Below are 19,907 nucleotides of genomic sequence, written 5' to 3'. Positions count from 1 at the left end.
GGAAACACAAACAGAAACCAGTGATTATAATAGGGGGCAACGCTTCGGAGTAAGAGACTCTTTCAAGGCCCGTTCCCATGTGACCTCCAGGAGGTGTGCTGTTACTGACTATAGGAGATTATGGGGCCTATTAGCCTTCATAACCCACTTATCAAGGCTTTTTAGCTGTTATCGGCCAAAAAAGCCTACAGCAATTCAGTAAGTGTCGATAAGTGGGTTGAATCGCCAATTTTTTTAGCCGTCAAAAACAAATCGCCAAGTGAGCGATGATAAGCCACTTATCGCCAGTTTTCAAACTGGTGCATTTCTAGTAGCCCGAGGCTCTAGAATGGCGGTTTACTCCCAAAATCTTCTCGCCAAAGAAAGTTGGCGTGAAGCTGCCAAGAAGTTTCTGAGGCGGCGGCGAGAGAGGGACTTAGAAAAAAAATGATATTTTCCTCATCGGATTGATGCCGGGGTCATTAATATCACATTAATATCAGCACCGCAGGCTCCCGGCATTAATCAGATTCATGAAAAATGCATTTACAGGCAACTTCATTACCTTAGCGGCTAACCGCTAAGGCAATGAAGGGATTAACTACCAGTTCCAGGTTTATTGTGTTTAGCGGGGGTGGGTGAAGGTGGTATTTGGCCCTTGGTGGGTGTTTAGGCTTTTGGGGGCTTGCAGGTGGAGTCAGCCGCTTCATTACCTTAGCGGTTAATATCGCTAAGGTAATGAAGGGGTTAACCACTCCCGATACCACCCGATAGACCTAAACATCCATCCTTGGGGCTACTGCCCCCTTCACCCAAACCCTCTACCCACAATAAAGAAAAATAAACACAACAACCATCCTACCCTCCTCCTCTACCCCCAACAACACCCCCCCGCCCCCCAACACATACAGTACAGTAATGGGCAAAGTTACTATTATCGAAAATTGATAATAGTGCATTTGCCCATTCTAAAACCAAAAATTAGCGTCATGAAGTCACGTAGCATCCGATTGCCATGGCAACCCCAACACACCCCCCCCCCCAACACATACAGTACAGTAATGGGCAAAATAACTATTATCCAGATATGGATAATAGCCAGGGTTGCCACCTCTCCGGGTTTGACCCGGAGACTCCGGGTTTTGGGCACTTACCTCCGGGCTACGGGTTGCCGTTGTCAATCTCCGGGTGACGGTGTGGTGTGGTGGAGGCAACTCCGGCATTCTCCGTTATTCTTCTGCAATTTCCCCTCCAATTGCAGTGAACATGACTGCGCAGCGTCAAATGACACTGTGTTGCCATGGCAACCGGATGCTATGTGACATCATGACGCTAATTTTTGGTTTTAGAATGGGCAAATGCACTATTATCCATATCTCGATAATAGTAATTGTGCCCATTACTGTGCGGTATGTGTTGGGGGGGGGGGGGTGAGTTGTTGGAGGTAGAGGAGTGGGTAGTAGGGTTGTTGTGTGTTTTTGTTTATTGTGGGTATAGGGATTGGATGAAGGGGGTAGTTGCCCCAAGGATGGATGTTTAGGCCTACCGTGTGCTAGCGGCACTGGTTAACCCCTTCATTACCATAGCGGTTCCGCAGGTTAACTCCTCCCGCAACCTTCCAGGCAAGCCTAATTACCGTCCCTGGGGCTACTACCCCCTTCATCCACCCCCTCTGCCCCCAATAAACAGGCTATTGAGGTTGAATCCCTTCCTTTCTTAGCGGCTACCCACTAAGGAAATGAAGCTGTTTTAATAAAAAATGTAATACTAGTGCGTGTGAGCAGGAGATCTCCGGAGCAGAACCACGTTGACTTGAGGTCCGGGAACCCATGCTTCCTGAGATACAGGCCCTGTTATGCCGTGCCGGTATCTCCTATGCATTTAAATCCCACGGTCATGTGACACAAGACATTTAAATGCATAGGAGATACATGCACCCCATAACGGGGCCAGTATCTCAGGAAGCAGTGGGTCCCGGACCTCAAATGAACACGGTTCTGCTCCGGCGTAATAGAACCTTTATGAAGGCTACTAGCATAGGCCCCTATATGTGACTGCAAGGGAGAGTCAAATGGACCATTCAGGTTCCTTAGATAGGATTAATTAAAGGAAGTACCACAATCCATTAGTGTGATGTGTAAATGGGCCTTGAAGGGGTCTATTACTCCGAATAGTTGCAAACATTGCAAAGCAACGTTGCGTTGCGAAGATTGTTACTGTTTGAGTGCTGTGGACAATTGGTTTAACCATCAAACCTCCCATACAGCACCAGGACATGCTTATGAGTGAGGAATACATGTGCTCACATTACTATCCTCTGTATCACAGGCATGGGCGGAGAATACCCCTCAACAGGATGTTGGAAGTAGCACTTTACAGGTAAATGGGAATCACTGAGCTGTGAATCAGCCGCACATATAGTACTTTTAGCTGTTGTACAGGACACTATTTATAGAATAGTACGTTACGGTATAACTGGGTACTTGGCCTGGCGAGGGAGTATAATGGGGTACTGGGCCTGGGGAGGGGGGTATAACGGGGTACTGGGTTTGTTGAGGGGGTTTAAAGGGGTACTGGGCCTGGGGTGGTGGGTATAACGGGGTACTGGGCCTGGGGAAGGGGGGGTATAATGGGGTACTGGGCCTCATTTATAACGGGGCACTGGACCTGGGGAGGGTGGTAGCATTGGGTACTGTGCCTGGGGAGGGGGGATAACAGGCTACTGGGTCTGGGGAGGTGGGTATAATGGGGAACTTGGCCTTGGGGTTTAACGGGGTATTGGTCCAGGGCTTGGGGGTATAACAGGGTACTGGGCCTGGGGATGGGTGTATAAAGGGGTACTGGGCCGGGGAGGTGGGTATAATGTGGTACTGGGCCTGGGGAAGGGGGGGTATAATGGGTTACTGGGCCTCATTTATAATGGGGTACTGGGCCTGGGGAGGGTGGTAGCATGGGGTACTGGCCTGGGGAAGGGGGATAACTGGGGTCTGGAGAGGTGGGTATAATGGGGAACTTGGCCTGGGGGTATAAAGGGGTATTGGTCCAGGGCTTGGGGGTATACCACCATACTGGGCCTGGGTATGGGGGTATAAAGGGGTACTTGGCTTGGGAAGAGGGTATAACGGGGTACTGGGCCCGAGGAGTGGGATATAAGTGTCACAGGAGCTCTTGCGATACAGGGTATCACTGTCCTGGTTACACAGACTTTGTGTCTCCTGCAGGTCGTGGAGCATACGGAGGTGGAGCTGTTCAGCCTGTCAGTGTGGTACCCTGTGAGCTCCAGTTCCAGCTCTTCAGGGCACTATATGCCATCAATAGTGTGGGAGGATAAAGACGATGAAGAGTGTGAGGAGGAGGCCGACGAAGAGGAGGTATAACGGGGTACTGGGACTGGGTATAACGGGGTACTGAACCAGGAAAGGGGTGTATCATGGGGTACTGGGCCAGTATATGGGGTATAACAGGTACTGGGTCTGGGGAGGTGGGTATAACTGGGTACTGGACCTGGGGTAGAAGCAGAAATTTACCAGGCGCTCCCACAGGTGTCTTGGCTGAATGAATAAACAGCAATAAACTACAATAATGAAAACAAAGAGATAATACAGACGGTAACACGATGCAGCTCAACCTTCACTGGATCTTCCTAGTTGATCCTTGGAGTGTACTTGTGGAGCGGAGTCAGGGAGCGCAGTTCACCGATATGGAATATGCAAAACAGAAAACACACACATAGTGCAACCCTGTCTGAATATACTAAAATGGTCCTAAAATAAAGGTACTCTCGTGTAGATAAAACAGACAACTAAAATAATAATAGAACCCAGTCACCTGGTGGGATTAAAACTAATAGAACATATAAATCAACCTAGAGGAAAGAGAGGAGGAGGGAGGCAAAAGGCTAAAGAAGATAAACCATTAAGTAGCATTTTTAACCTAAGTTCTGTCATTTTAACTCCGCACAAAATTCTTTTTTAAGTAAAGGTCTCAACTTTGCTCCCACAATAGGACCTAGCAATTTTGAGCTTTTTATTGATGCGAATAAATATTTGAGAAAATTAGCAATTAAAAGATTATTTTTATTGAAAGGGAATATCGATCAGTCCTTGACGGGTACCATTGTTTTACAGAGTACTGTTTCCTCCGCAATATAACAAATATACGCCCTTTCCTCTGTTGCTCGACTGCTAAAACTCGGACTCAGGCCCTCATTCTCTCCCGTCTTGATTACTGTAACCTCCTGCTGTCCGGCCTTCCTGCCTCTCACATGTCTCCCCTACAATCTATCCTAAACGCTGCTGCCAGAATTACTCTACTCTTTCCTAGATCTGTCTCAGCATCTCCCCTCATGAAATCCCACTCCTGTCTTCCGATCAAATCCCGCATCTCACACTTCATTCTTCGCCTCACTTTTAAAGCTTTACACTCTACTGCCCCTCCTTACATCTCAGCCCTAATTTCTCGTTATGCACCATCCAGACTCTTGCATTCTTCTCAAGGATGTCTTCTTTCTACCTCCTTTGTATCTAAACCCTCTCCCGTCTTAAACCTTTTTCACTGACTACCCCACACCTCTGGAATGGCCTTCCCCTCAGTACCCGACTAGCACCCTCTCTATCTACCTTTAAGACCCACCTTAAGACACACTTGCTTAAAGAAGCATATGAATAGCACTGTGGATATTCTGAACATATGATACATAAAGTTTGGCCCCCTGCACATGCACTTACTAGAACTCCCTCCTACTGTCTCTGTACGTTCTCCCTATCTACCAATTAGACTGTAAGCTCCTCGGGGCAGGGACTCCTCTTCCTTAATGTTATTATTTTTTTTTTTTTCAACTTTAATTTTTTTTTTATTAGTAAGTCACATGTTCTACAGACATTTCAAACATTTCCATATAAAGCCAACATTTTGTAGTGTCCATTGTTCATGTGTCCAAACTTTCAACCGACTGAAAGGACAGACTGGGGGGGACAGACCGACATATAACCTAGACAAACCTGAGGGATAGAGGGGGGGAGGGTAGGAGGGGGAGGGGGGGAAACCTTCCGCTGTGGTTCCGCTGGGAGTTCCGTGTCTTCCGGCTCATTGCTTCTTGGGGGGTCGGATGTATCCCTGGCCGCTCCAACTACCCGGGCCACGGGGCCCCATCTGATACTATCCCCTCACTTCGAACTTGTGCTATGTGTATGGTGCTGTGCCTAGGCACCAAGGGAGAACGCATTTCATCCTATCATTGCCAAATCGTGGACCCATCCATCCCTGGTATGTCTGTCTGGGCCAGCCAAGGTAACCAGACTTTTAGGTAATTTTCACCGGTATCATTGACCAGGCTCGTCAGTTTCTCCATCTGACATACTGTCCAAATTCTGTTCCGAATGGAAGCAATCCGTGGAATCTCATTTTGTTTCCATCTTGCTGCGATCTCTCCACGCACCGCCGTCGCGAAGTGCGTTATCAATTTATTTGTTGCTTTGGAGAAGCCCTGGAACGGTCTATTTAGTAGGAAAACCCACGGGTCCCACGGGATTTGTATGCCTATAATTCTTGTTAGCCAATCTTTGATTAAGTCCCATGTCCCGGTCAGTTTGGGGCAAGACCACAGCATATGCAACAGGTCTGCTTGTTGTCCACATTGTCTAGGATACAATGGGGAGTAACTGGGCAGAAATTTAGCCAATTTTGAGGGAGTATGGTACCATCTCATCATAACTTTATATGCGTCTCCCTTAGGGTCGTGCACATGCAGCTCTTGGACACTGCTTGCATAATTTTTGTCCACTCTTCCGGGTCTTGTGTCTCCCCTAGGTCCACCTCCCATTTGGTCATGTAGCTAAGTTTCTCTGTCACAGTCGAGCCAGAATCCGTTATGTCTTTGTATAACTGCGATGTGAGTCCCTTAGTGGTCGTTCCTGAGCAACAGACCTTTTCGAAATTCGATAGTTGACTTATAGGTTGCTTGGCTTGATAGAATGCCCTGACCTGGAGATATCTAAAGAATTCGGCATTTGGGATATTGTTGCTACTTTTTAGGATTTCGAAAGTTTGTATGCCTCTTCTGCCCTCCAGGTCTACCAATCTGTAAATGTGATTGGTTTTCCAGATTGTGAAATCCATACTGGTCAGCCCTGGAGCAAATAATGGATTCCCCCAGAGTGGGGTCATTCCCGATGATTTATGGGTCAGGTTGCATTTGAGCCTGGTGTTGTCCCACCCCGTGAGTGAGTTGGTCATTGAGGAAAGCGGCTGTTTGGTGCTTAATTGCATCTTTTTGGGGAGCCAAATTAAGTGTTCCAGCTAAACTGGGGAAAAGAGTTCTTTATCTAGAGCCACCCATCTTTTTGAGTCCGGGTTGGTGTGCCATTGCACAATTTGGCATAATTGTGCCGCCTTGTAATAGGATAACAAGCAAGGTACCGCTAGCCCTCCCGCCCCTGATTGTTTGCGCATTATTTGCTTACTCACTCGCGCTCTTTTCCCTCCCCAGATAAATTTATCTATCTCGGATTGAAGCGAGAGGATATCCCTCAATCCTAGCGGCACTGGGAGGGTCTGGAAAAGGTATAGTAGGCGAGGCAGCAGGTTAATTTTAATGCAGTGAATCTTCCCTATCCATGAGATTGTATATTTGGCCCAGCGCCTAACATCCTCTCTCAAGGTTTGTATAAGCTTTGGGTAATTTGCCTGGTACAACTGTTTAGTAGTCTTGGTGACATTGACTCCCAGGTATTTAATTTGTTTCTGTTGCCAATTGAAGTTAAAATTGAGGGTGGTCAGTTTCTCCATGTGTTTTGGTAAATTTATATTCATGGCTTCAGATTTAGCCTGGTTTATTTTGAAACCGGAGATCCTGTTAAACCTCCCCTAGAGGTCAAACAAGTTTGGCAGAGAGGTGAGGGGCCTCGATATTGTCAGGAATACATCATCCGCATATAGTGCCACCTTATGCGTCTGGTTTCCAATGCCAATACCCGAGATAGCGTTACTATCTCTAATCTGAGCGGCCAAGGGCTCCATGCATAATGCAAAGAGTAGGGGCGACGGGTCAGCCCTGCCGCGTTCCGCTTTTAATCATGAAGGGGTCGGAAGCGAATCCCTGGTGGGTCACCCTGGCTGACGGTGCAGAGTATAATGAGAGGATGGCTTTTGTCAATTTCGTGCCCATCCCAAATGCTCCAAGCGTGGCCTCTAAGTATGGCCAGTCTATCCTGTCGAACGCTTTTTCAGCATCCAGACTAAGCGCCATAACCGGTATTGATCGTGTATTGGCTATTTCTAACAGATCAATAATTAGTCGGGTATTATCTGCCACTTGTCGACCCGCGATATACCCAACTTGATATGGATGCACTAGTCTGGGCAGGATGAGACTAAAACGGTTGGCCATCAGTTTAGCGTAAATTTTAATGTCCGAATTTATCAGGGATATTGGCCTGTAGCTTCTACAGTCCAGCGGGTCCTTACCCTGTTTGTGAATCACTGAGATTGACGCTTGGAGCATGTGCTGGGGGAAGGGGGTGCCCTCTAGTACTTGATTGTACATTCGGAGAAGATAAGGGGTCAATTGTTTCATGAATTTTTTGTAGTATAAGTTTGAGAATCCGTCAGGGCCTGGGGCTTTAGAGGGTTTCAAGTTTGTGATAACCTCGGAGACCTCCTCTGCTGTAAAGTCTGTGCCCATCACCTCTCTATCATCCTCGCTCATACTAGGTAGGTTCGAGCCCCCTAGGAAGTCCCTCAGGGCTTTCTCTGTACCTGTGGAGCGGGTCACCTTTCCACCATCATATAGATCTTCATAGAAGTGCTTAAATTCTCCTACTATGTGTTTAGGATTGGCGGTGGTTATGCCGGATTTGGTTCGTATGGCCTGGCTATGATAGGACTTGTCTTTGGGATTAAGCATCTTGGCCAATAAGGTATCTGGCTTGTTTGCCTTTTCCAAAAATTTCCTCTTTGACCAAGTCAGCGACCTCTCGGCTTGGGTTGTCAGCAACAGATTCAGCTTTGTCTAAGTGTCTCTAATCTTTTGGAGGATAACTGGGTCTGGAGACCTCTTATGTTGATCCCATAAATTTTTCAATTCCTCCTGAACTGTCTTAATTTTTGCGTTTCTCTCTTTCTCTTGGCCACTAGACTAATGAGAGCCCCTCTTGGTGTTGCTTTATACGCCTCCTAGAGGGTGATATGAGAGCGGACACTACCTTCATTTTCTCTGAACAATGGACAAATTGACTACCAGCAGTTAACCACCACACTGCTAGATTAAAGGCACATTACTTGAACAGGGATTACTCCCCTGTTCCATACCTCCCCTGTTTGTGGGAAGCTCGGGCTTGCCACGGCCAAAGCCAATCCTTCCACTCTCATTCTAGATATCTCTGTGACTTGAATGAGAGTGGATGGAGGAAGAGAACCCTCAGTCCTGCTGGGATTGGAGCCCTTTCTCCAGTTTATTCGTGTCTCCTCCTGAAGGTGCTTGAGATCAGCACCCCTCAGTCGCTCGAGGAGGACTTTTTCCAAGTATAGTCTTTTTTCTATGTGCGCGGTCATGAGATTTCCCTCGCGTCGGGTGCTCGTCTTATTGTAGGCATACTGTATGGCAGCAGTTGCAGAGCGTTTAAAAACAGCCCTTTGAGTTTTCCGCTCTTGAAGCTATCTCTCTGCCCTTTTCCCACTCAATGGGGTTGCTAGTTCAGCCTCTTTGAGAATAAGTTGCAATTCCACACCCACTTCCAGCGAATGTCCCATCTTTTCAGCTTCATCAGCTAAGGATTCTTCTGGTTTTAATTCAGCACGTGTACCTTCTTTTGTTGCCTTCTGAGTGGCTGAAGGTTTTGCTAGTGCTTGTTTAGGTGGTTCAAATTTTGCAACCCTGTCTTTCAGATGAGCGGTATTCCCAGCTCTCACTGTACCCTTGTCTTCATGGGTTTTTGAGGCTGTGGGATACTGACGCTTAGTCAGGGTCAATACTTGTCCTTGTAGGACTGTAATCTCATCCGCGAGAGATCCCTGTTTTTTGAGTGCGTCTTTCAAGTCTCTTCTCAGGGAATTTATCTGCATGCTTTGCTTTTTTGAGCTTGCTTCCACATTTTTATTGCATTTTGAAGCACTATGAACTTCTTTGCTTGGGCCACAGTTACTTGTTTCAGTTTCTGGACCTTCTTGTGCTCCCTTTTGTGCCGCGTCACCTGGGTTCTAAGCTTGGCTTTTAGCGTTGCTTTGGTGATGCTCAGGGTAGCCTTCAGTTTCTCATGCTGCTTTGCGGGGACATACTGGGTCATCAGACGTTCCTGCAGCACTTGAATTTCTTTAACAGCCTGCAGATTGTCATCCTGCATAGTTCGCTGCTTCTCCTCTGCCTTCTTGAGGTGCGTACGCAGACCTTGCAGTTGGTTCTGCAGTCGGTGCTCTGCTTCAAACTTCTCACCTTCCAAAAGTCTATTTATTTCTTTAAGCTTGTGCAGCTTTTCATTTTTTTCCTTGACGTCGTTTGTCAAATTAAAATGTTCTTCTTTGAGTTTTACGTTTTTTCTTTGTAATCTTAAATGTTCTCCTTTTTCAGTCTCTGTATTATTCAGGGCCTCTTTGCAGTCCTCCTTCCATTTACGCACATCTGCTTTGAGACTGACAGTCTCCTGGCGTGAGACATTCTTCTCTAGATTGAGGGTCTGAAGCTCCTTCTGGGAGACTTGGAGATTTGTATTAAGATTGGCAATAGTTTCTTTAGCAATGTCCAGCTCCTCAGTGAAACTGTGTAGTTCCTTTCTGGAAAGTTCCAGGTCTGTGCGGCAGCTGTTGGTCTCATGATGTGAGGCATCCAGTGCTCTGCATAGTGTCTGAACCTCTTTCTGAGATACGTCCCCCTCTATCCGGACACTGTTGACCTCCTGTCGTGAGGCATTCAGCTCTATGCGAAGAGTGTGAACCTCTTGCTGGAAGACTGTCATCTGCTTCAGTGCCACCTCATACTTCCGCTTTAGCGTAGCCACCATTTTATCAGATTGGCTCTGCTTTTCATTCATGGCGGAAATAGTAGCATTTGCAGTATCTAGCTCAGTCTTGAGATCATCCAATTCTGTCCTGGCTAAAGAGTACATTGCAAGCACATATTCCTGTAGCTTCACGTTATTTTTCTGTAGCTCTGTGTAACCATCTTCCTTTTGTTTTAATTGTTCACGGAGCATATCACAGTCATGCCTGGCATTTTTCAGGGCATCTTCAGGGCTGGTCAAGGGATTGTCACTCACTGGTTCCGGCTCCACTTCCCTGGGATGGTTGGTTGAGGGTTCCTCACTGTTGGCACCGGACAGACACTTCTTTGGGGTACACGATTTCTGCTTTGGGCCCTCTGGATATTCGGTTAACCGCGGGACGAATTCTCCATTTTCTCTAGGCTGCAGGGCAACTCGGTCCCCCTTTTCCTCCACACGATCTGCGGACGTGTCTGTTCCTTCCACAGTAAGTGAAGAACCGCTTTTCTTTTTCTGCTTTTTTGTTTTGGATGACTCCGTCCCATCAGGAATACTGGGGTCTCCTTTATTTATAATTTTAGCAGCGTCACTGGATCCACCCGGCTTTTCTTGCAACTGTAATAGCTGACGGAAATATTCGGTGATCCACTGCTCCCGCTCTTTCTCCTGCTGATCATATTCATCATCATAAGGAGCGGTCTTTTCTGTTCGTGCCGAGTTCAGGCACCCCCACCATTCTTGGGGTGTTTTGTGGGTGTGACTCGGTTCAGGTTCCCCGTAAGAGATGTCTTCCTCTTTATTGGACTGGAAGGGCCACTCTTCCGTGGGGTAGGGTTCATTACAGGAACGCTGCATCTTGTCCTCCATTTTTAGGCTATCAGGTGTAATTTTCTTCCTGACCTCAGGAGGCGCTATTGCAGCTGTTGCCACTGTATTTGCTAGAACCCCCAATTGTGATAGTCCTACAGGTGGGCATATTTTGCTTGTAGCGGTCGTAGCTCTCACAGGCATCTCTGTAGACTTTTCTTTCTTGGGTAAAAATTTTTTTTTTCAATATCAGCAGTACTGTGCATGCATTTTCTCTTATCAGGTATACAAGATGTGCAGTTGCTAGGTAAAAACGTCTACAGGCATACCCCACTTTAAGTACACTCGCGAGTAAGTACATATCGCCCAATAGGCAAACGGCAGCTCACGCATGCACATGTCATCACGTCCTGAACAGCAATACCGGATCCCTACCTGTACCGAAGCTGTGCGCAAGCAGGGAGACTATAGAGCCTGTTACAAATGCGTTATTTACATCAGTTATGCACGTATATAACGATTGCAGTACAGTACATGCATCGATAAGTGGGAAAAGGTAGTGCTTCACTTTAAGTACATTTTCGCTTTACATACATGCTCCGGTCCCATTGCGTACGTTAATGCGGGGTATGCCTGTATTTGCTTTACACCATTTACTTGCTAGGTGTAATCTCTCATTAGGTATGCTGAATGTGTGGTTGCTAGGTAAAAACTTCTGTTTGCTTTTCACCATTTACTTGCTAGGTGCAATCCCTCCGCTTCAGCAACAGAATTTGGTTTTCTGCCTGAGTTCAGTAATTTTCAGTCTCATCTTTGGGTATTATGGCATTCACACTTCACACTTTGGGTGTCTGTTTTTCTCCCAAGATATATATAGGCAGACTTTTTTACTTGCAGAAAAAAAAACATTCTTTGCAGTGGACTATTTCTTTCATTCCCGGCAGGGTGACTCAACACTCAGCAATTGGCTTTGAAATACCTTTTACACAGTTCAACAATCCCTTTTTCCCCTATAGGGCAATTTTACGGTCAGCATTTGTTTGCTAAAAATTCCCCTGCTTCAGCACAGTCTTGTATCAATTTTCACACTTTTCTGCATATACTCCATTCACAGCTGGTAGCCCTATGCGGTGTGGCAACCTTTATTTGCAAAATCAGTACCACTCGTGGGTCACCATCTGTATTCACTGCTTCAGCGAAACTTTTGAAAACAACAAACACCTATCCCTTTTTAAGGGCTGACTCACTTCTTGAACCCTGACTATGGCTGGAAGGCAAAACCCCTATTTCAATGACCATATTACACTCTGTGATAGGCAAATAAGGTTTAGCTGCTTCAGCAGTCTCTCTCCTCTTGGGATTGGGGAAAAGAGTCCATCTGTGGTTTTGTAAGTTTCAGTGGTGTGTATCCCTTTAACTCTAGTCTCTGCTGCATGAGAGGTTTTTTTTTTTTTTTTTTTTTAAGTTGTTCAGACTGTTTGTAGGCAAAAAGCATAAAAAAATTCACAAAAAAATCTCCGGTCCTTTCTAACTTCAAAGACGACCTCTCGTCGCACTTCGGACACCATATGTAGACGGACGCTCACAGAGGTACACAATTGTAGACTTTTGTAAGGTGAAATTATAACAAGGCTTTATTGTGCCTTTTCCTTAATATCAGGAAATCATCCAAACACAGGGGGGGAGGGGGAACAAAGCTTCTATTCACTTGGGAGTATTTCTAGTGAATACTATGCAATTAATTCACAACTCCCTTAGATAAGCATGTCTCCCAGCCCCAAACACATAGCATGAAATGAACAGATATAAAAAGTCTTGTTAATAAAAGTCTTATCTGTTAGCTGCTGTAGAGTAAGCTTCTCTGCTCTCCTGGAACCGCACCCGTGTGTGCACAGAAAATGTCAGCATCCAGGTTTAGAAGTCTTATTTGTGAGCTCCAGAGATCTGTGTTCTCTTGGTCCGTCTCTCCTGGGAGACTCAAGAACCTCTGCTCTGTCTCCAAAGTTCAGCTCACGTGAGCTAAGGAGTCACTTCCTGTCTCAACAGACAGGCTTTTGTAAGCAATCTAAATCAGGCAGGTGGTGTTTATTAATTGACTACCAGCAGTTAACCACCACACTGCTAGATTAAAGGCACGTTACTTGAACAGGGATTACTCCCGTTACAGACTCGTTTAATTTTCAATTTGCTCCCGGCCTGTCCAGCCCTATTTATGCGCACCTAAGCTCTATTGGTGCATGATCAGACCACGAAATATCGTGGATCCCAGTATGGGAGATCTGTGGGACCAGTCTACTAGTGACAAAGAAATAATCGATTCTGCTGAAGGAGTTATGGGGGTGTGAGTAAAAAGTGTAATTTCTGTCTAAGGGGTGACATTCCCTCAAGATATCCACCAGCCCCAAGTCCCTCAGCCCCTGTTCTAGGGCCTTGGACCTTGTGGCGTGCCCAATCTGGGGGGGCATGATCTTTCGAGGACCGGATTTAGTACAGTGTTGAAGTCGCCTCCCATTATCAAGGCACCTTTTGTATGTTTTTGGATAGAGGAGAATGTAGCGGTATAAAAAGCGGAGTCGTGTCTGTTCGGGGCATAGATTGTCGCTATCGTAATAGGTTGCTGGTTTATAGTCCCTACCAGTAAAAGGAACCTTCATTCCTTATCTTTTCTTACTGTATCCACCACCAGCCCCACCTTGTTATGTTTTAATATTGCAACTCCACGTTTCTTCTCCTTTGCAGAGGATAGAAACACCTGTCTGAAGTGCTTGTCCAAATATTTCGGGAAGCTGGAGGTGCTGAAATGTGTCTCCTGGATTAGGACTATGTCTGCCCTTTTTCTTTTATAATCAATGAGGGCCACCTTCCTTTTACGGGGGCAGTTTAACCCTTTGGCGTTATGGGATATAACTGTCAGTGTCATGGTTTGGTTCTGTTCTCACCTATCCTTCGATGAGTACCCAATGCACGTGCTGGGGAGCCACCAGGGGGCTTCCTCCCCCTGCGACATCCCGCAGCTCATCAGACTCCAGCGTTGCACCACCTAAGTAGAAAGTAGGGTGGGGGGAGGGGGACACAGAAGGTACATAAGATACATAAGGGAAAAAACATGTAGTTGGCAGGGACTCAATGATCCAGGACCATTGCCCCTCCCATGCCTTCGATCCTTGTGGGGCTCTCGCGAGATCTGACCCAACCTCATCTGACGTCACCCGGCTCCACCCCGCTGTCAGTGAGGGTTGAGAGTCGATCCAAGATGGCCGCCATTCACGGAGGATCGCTGCAGGAGCTGGGGAGCGGTGAGTTCACTGACCTTAGCGGGTCTCAACCTGGGCTCAGGACGGAAGGGCTTCAACTGGGGGAACTACAACTGGAACAGGTAGGTGGAGGTTGTCCGTTCGACAGCTTACTTTGGGCTGCGGGGCTGCTTCTTTTTGTCGCCCTTCCTGGCTTCCTTCCATTAGGGATCCGGTGCTGCTTCGCCTGCCCTCGCTTCTTCAGGGATCTTGTCCTGGAGCCCCAGCCTGCTTAGGAAGTTTCCGCCATCTTCCAGGCCCTGCAGCGTGTTGGCTGCTCCATTTTGAATAACCAGCAGGCCAAAGGGGTATAACCAGCAGTACCGGGTCCCTGCTTCTCTTAGGACTTTGGTGATCGGAGCAAGTTGTTTCCTTTTGAGCAGGGTAGTAGGAGAAATATCTTGGTAAACTTGTATTTTATATCCCTCAAAGTCCCCTTGGCTCCTTGTGATTTGACAGAATGTCTCTTTTACTTTGAAGAAGTGGAATCTTGCTATGATGTCTCTGTGGGAGTCTCCTTGTTGCGGCTTTGACCTCAGGGCTCTGTGGCAGCGGTCTAGGTGAAGGTCCTGCTCCGAGCGGTCTGGCATTAGGTTTTGGAGCCATCGGCCCATGAACTCCTCTGGGTCTGTCTCAGTCTCTGGGACCCCCCGGACCCTCACGTTGTTCCTGCTGTCCCTGTTATCCACGTCCTCCTGCCTGTCCAGCAGATCACGAACCGTGTCCCTCACCTGTGCCACCTGTTTATCAGTCTTGTGGAGGGCTTTGATGGTGGAGTCCATTTTTTTTTCCAGGGAGTCAGTGCGTTCCCCTATCCCGCGGATGTCTGCCCTTAAGGCTGCCACTTCAGACTGGAAGTATTTCTTAATGTCTGAGCAGAACTCCCGCATGTCCCTTCTTCGCATGATCTGGTTGTCCCTGCTTGTGTCCTCTCTGTCGGCTTCTTCCTCCGATTCAGAGTCGCTTCGCACCATTTCTTCCTGGCTTTTGTTCTTGGCTGAAACTCCTTTGGCAAAATAGTCAGTCAGAACCGTGGAGGTTCGCTTTGATCGGGTCGATCGGGACATCCTGGGTAGTTGGGGCAGATCTAGGGGAGGTTTTGGATGTTTTTTTTTTTCACTTTAGGGTTATTTTTATTAAGTATGCCGCAGGCTGTGAGCGGAGCTAACGGCTCAAACTTCCATGCAGCTCGGCTTCGCACATGCGCCTCCCTTAATGTTACTTTTATGTCTAAAGCACTTATTCCCATGATCTGTTATTTATATTATCTGTTATTTATTTGATAACCACATGTATTACTACTGTGAAGCGCTATGTACATTAATGGCGCTATATAAATAAAACATACAATACAATACTAACACTACAGTAGATATTAATGAAGGCCCACATTTAATCCATACAAAACTTAAGAACAGATCAACCTTTTATCCTAGCTTTAATAAGGGTACCTATCTAGATACTTTTTATAATCTAGTAGTGAAAGGCTTTGAAAAATTACAAAGTGATAAGAAACCTTTTTATAATAATCTAAGTCCCGCTGAAAGGACGGCTCTCAAACAACTGATGGACGATGATAGTATTGTTATTAAACAAGTGGATAAAGGAGGGGGAGTGGTTATCATGAACAAGAGCTATTATGATAAAGAAGCAGCTAGAATTTTAAATGATATGGTGACCCCTACCTGCTCCTCACTAACAGCAACCAAGCTACCTACCTGCTTCTCACTAACAGCGCCACCATCTGCACAACTAGTTGAAGCAAGGGCCTGCTCAGTGAGCTCTAAACTCCTTTCAAGATTGCCAATGTCCCTCAATATTGCAAGTTGCCTCTTCAGATCAGCAATCTCTGACTCTAAAGAGACCACACGCTCACACCTCTCACAGCGGTATGCTCCTTGGAACAGCTGCTCCAAGTGCACATACATGTGGCAAGATGTGCATTGAGTGGCATTTTCAATTCTGCTCATTCTAGCAACTATGAAGTTTAAAAGTATTAACAGTAAACTGTACTTCAATAAACTATACCTTGTTTAACCGCTTCCTTGTTAAAACTGCTTCTGGTTCTAACTGCACACTCTTTCAAGAAACAGCACTTACTGCTTCTGGTTCTAACTGCACACACTTTCAACAACCAGCACTTACTGCTTCTGGGCCTGGGGAGGGGGGTATAACAGGGTACTGGGCCTGGGGAGGGGGGTATAACAGGGTACTGGGCCTGGGGAGGGGGGTACAAAAAGAAGAATCAGGGGAGCGTCAATACCTGGAACAAAATAAATAAAACTACCATAGTGCATAACGTATTAAATAAACACATAAAATGGCAGAGCTCCTAAAGGAACATATATGCTAGATGATGAAAAAATGCCCATCCATAGATAGCAATCAGGATCAAAAGTAGGAGGTTTAGTAGACCCAGAAGAGAGACACAGAGCCAAAAAATAAAAAATGCCAAAACATTTATCCGACAATGATAAAATTGGAGGCTTACAAGATACCAGATGGTTTACAGCATTGGTGTAGGGTAACGATGTTAAACCGAGTCGCGTTCTCGGGAACTCTGCACACCGCCGCTTCCTCCACCGGTCTCCGTCCTGTACTGCTGTTTGGAGCCGATACTTCACTTCCGTTTTTTCACACGTGTAGCAGACGCCACCGGAACTCCAGCCGCAGACTCTCTCCCTCTGGATCTCACACTGAGGGTTACGCTCTACGCGTTTCGCCGTGCGGGATGACTGCTTCGTCAGGAGTAACGTTAACCCATAAAAGGATACCTTATATACCTTCTATACTTACAATGACCTTTCCTCCTATAGGTCAATGTACAATTGGATCTAATTAATTGGGTGATTGGCTCTATTAGCCCTCTCCCACATAAAAATATCACAACAATGTTATACAATTTATATTAAAACACAGCTTTTATACATAGTTTTCAATTATGGTATTAAAATACCTACTCGGTATTAAATTAACACATACAATACAAATTATAATATTTAACACATATCACTAATAAAATATCCCCATTATCTCTCAAATAAAGAAAAAACGACGATCGATGAATCTCAAAAACAAGAGAAAAAGACAGAGTCAGTACAAAATATCCAAGTACAAAACAAAGGGGAGATGGAGCGCAGAGAAAAAAAATGCCAAGGTAAGATAGGGTCAATTTATTTGAACAACAATGCACAGTATTACTTACAATTGGTTTAAAACAGCATACTGTACATGTAGAAGTTCCCACAGAGGTCTGTATAAGCGTCTGTTTGGCACCCCCTGTCCCGACTGCAACACACTGCTACCGAGTCTCACAGGGTCCCTGACCCGGAACCGGAAGGAGGTGATGAAGCGCTGTACTGCGTGAAACGCGTTGAGGGTTGCTCAATACTTTTATGTTGCACTCCTGGGTAGGAGTGCATTTCTAGCACGGTAGATTTTTCCCAATTCCAGTATTGCTGATATCCCCCTGTCATCCCACAAGTGGCTGTTGCTATTGCCATAGCCTTTGCCATAGCTCGAGAGCCCGCCTACCTCCTTTGGGTTGTTACACTTCCGGTTCCGGGTCAGGGACCCTGTGAGACTCGGTAGCAGTGTGTTGCAGTCGGGACAGGGGGTGCCAAACAGACGCTTATACAGACCTCTGTGGGAACTTCTACATGTATGCTGTTTTAAACCAATTGTAAGTAATACTGTGCATTGTTGTTCAAATAAATTGACCCTATCTTACCTTGGCATTTTTTTTCTCTGCGCTCCATCTCCCCTTTGTTTTGTACTTGGACTGTCTGTGGCCGGCTGATCACCGGAGGGAGAAGGAGCAGCGGGAAGAGAGGCATCTCAGAGGAATCCCCTTGAAGGTTTCAGACGAGCGCGGTCTCCATTTTCTGGAACCGTCAGTACAAAATATAACAATAATACACATTAGCACGACCCTATCTCATACATATTATTTATTGCATACACATCCATAGAAGAAGTATACAGATAAAAAATGCCTTAAATCTAAAGGAAAGCGCTTAACTCAAAATCCACATTTAAACCTAATGGTACAAGTGATTTCAGAGTGAAAATCTTGAAACTTTCTCTCTTTTTCAGAGCAGTAATTCTGTCTCCACCTCTCCAGTGTGGTAACACTTGTTCCAATACTGTGAATTTGAGACCTGATGTATCTCCATTATGTTTTTGAATAAAATTGTTTGACAAATAATGTGTGGTAACACCTCGTCTCACATTACCAATGTGTTCGAGTATGCGGGTTTTAACTGTTCTTGAAGTTTGATCTACATACTGTTAGATACAAAACTGAATTTGTCATCAGACCTATGTTTATGACAAATTCAGTTTTGTATCTAACATAACAGAACAACGGTTTCATATTAAACAACTTTTAACATGCAAATCACAGTATGTCATATACCTTGTTTACTGCCCATGTGGGCTACAGTATGTAGGTCAAACTTCAAGAACAGTTAAAACCTGCATACTCGAACACATTGGTAATGTGAGACGAGGTGTTACCACACATTATTTGTCAAACCATTTTATTCAAAAACATAATGGAGATACATCAGGTCTCAAATTCACAGTATTGGAACAAGTGTTACCACACTGGAGAGGTGGAGACAGAATTACTGCTCTGAGAAAGAGAGAAAGTTTCTGGAGTTTCACTCTGAAATCACTTGTACCATTAGGTTTAAATGTGGATTTTGAGTTAAGCGCTTTCCTTTAGATTTAAGGCATTTTTTATCTGTATACTTCTTGTATGGATGTGTATGCAATAAATAATATGTATGAGATAGGGTCGTGCTAATGTGTTTTATTGTTATATTTTGTACTGACTTTGTTTTTTTCTCTTGTTTTTGAGATTCATCGATCGTCGTTTTTTCTTTATTTGAGAGATAATGGGGATATTTTATTAGTGATATGTGTTAAATTTTATAATACGTATTGTATGTGTTAATTTAATACCGAGTAGGTATTTTAATACCATAATTGAAAACTATGTATAAAAGCTACATTAAAGTATAAAGGCTGTATTTTAATATAAATTGTATAACATTGTTGTGATATTTTTATGTGGGAGAGGGCTAATAGAGCCAATCACCCAATTAATTAGATCCAATTGTACATTGACCTATAGGAGGAAAGGTCATTGTAAGTATAGAAGGTATATAAGGTATCCTTTTATGGGTTAACGTTACTCCTGACGAAGCCGTCATCCCGCACGGCGAAACGCGTAGAGCGTAACCCTCAGTGTGAGATCCAGAGGGAGAGAGTCTGCGGCTGGAGTTCCGGTGGCGTCTGCTACACGTGTGAAAAACTGGAAGTGACGTATCGGCTCCAAACAGCAGTACAGGACGGAGACCGGTGGAGGAAGCGTCGGTGTGCAGAGTTCCCGAGAACGCGACTCGGTTTAACAACGTTACCCTACACCAATGCTGTAAACCATCTGGTATCTTGTAAGCTTCCAATTTTATCATTGTCGGATAAATGTTTTGGCATTTTTAATTTTTTGGCTCTGTGTCTCTCTTCTGGGTCTACTAAACCTCCTACTTTTGATCCTGATTGCTATCTATGGATGGACATTTTTTCATCATCTAGCATATATGTTCCTTTAGGAGCTCTGCCATTTTATGTGTTTATTTAATACGTTATGCACTATGGTAGTTTTATTTATTTTCTTCCAGGTATTGACGCTCCCCTGATTCTTATTTTTGTGCTTTGATTGTGGACCTTGAAACAGTCCTCTAAGGGTTTGAATGTTTATATTTTTTATTTTTTACTGTTTAATATAATTTTTGTTTTTTTATCACTGTTTCACTTCATGGGTAAATTTACTGCACGGTTTAATTTAGAT

The 19,907-nt window shown here is 45.2% G+C and overlaps 1 protein-coding gene across 1 annotated transcript in view; it reads left to right on the top strand.

Annotated features, from left to right (window-relative positions):
• The window catches only part of LOC142486031 (uncharacterized), a 53,073-nt gene that overhangs the window by 32,351 nt on the left and 815 nt on the right, over positions 1 to 19,907 (top strand). Inside the window, exons 3-4 of the mRNA XM_075584689.1 lie at positions 2,308 to 2,358; positions 3,201 to 3,350. Coding sequence (XP_075440804.1) covers positions 2,308 to 2,358; positions 3,201 to 3,350 — 201 coding nt within the window. The remainder of the gene's footprint in view (positions 1 to 2,307; positions 2,359 to 3,200; positions 3,351 to 19,907) is intronic.

This window comes from Ascaphus truei, unplaced genomic scaffold, assembly GCF_040206685.1.
Source record: "Ascaphus truei isolate aAscTru1 unplaced genomic scaffold, aAscTru1.hap1 HAP1_SCAFFOLD_714, whole genome shotgun sequence".
Taxonomy (NCBI): domain Eukaryota; kingdom Metazoa; phylum Chordata; class Amphibia; order Anura; family Ascaphidae; genus Ascaphus; species Ascaphus truei.
The sequence above is the reverse complement of the archived record's forward strand: the minus strand, read 5'-3'. Positions and strand labels throughout refer to the sequence as shown.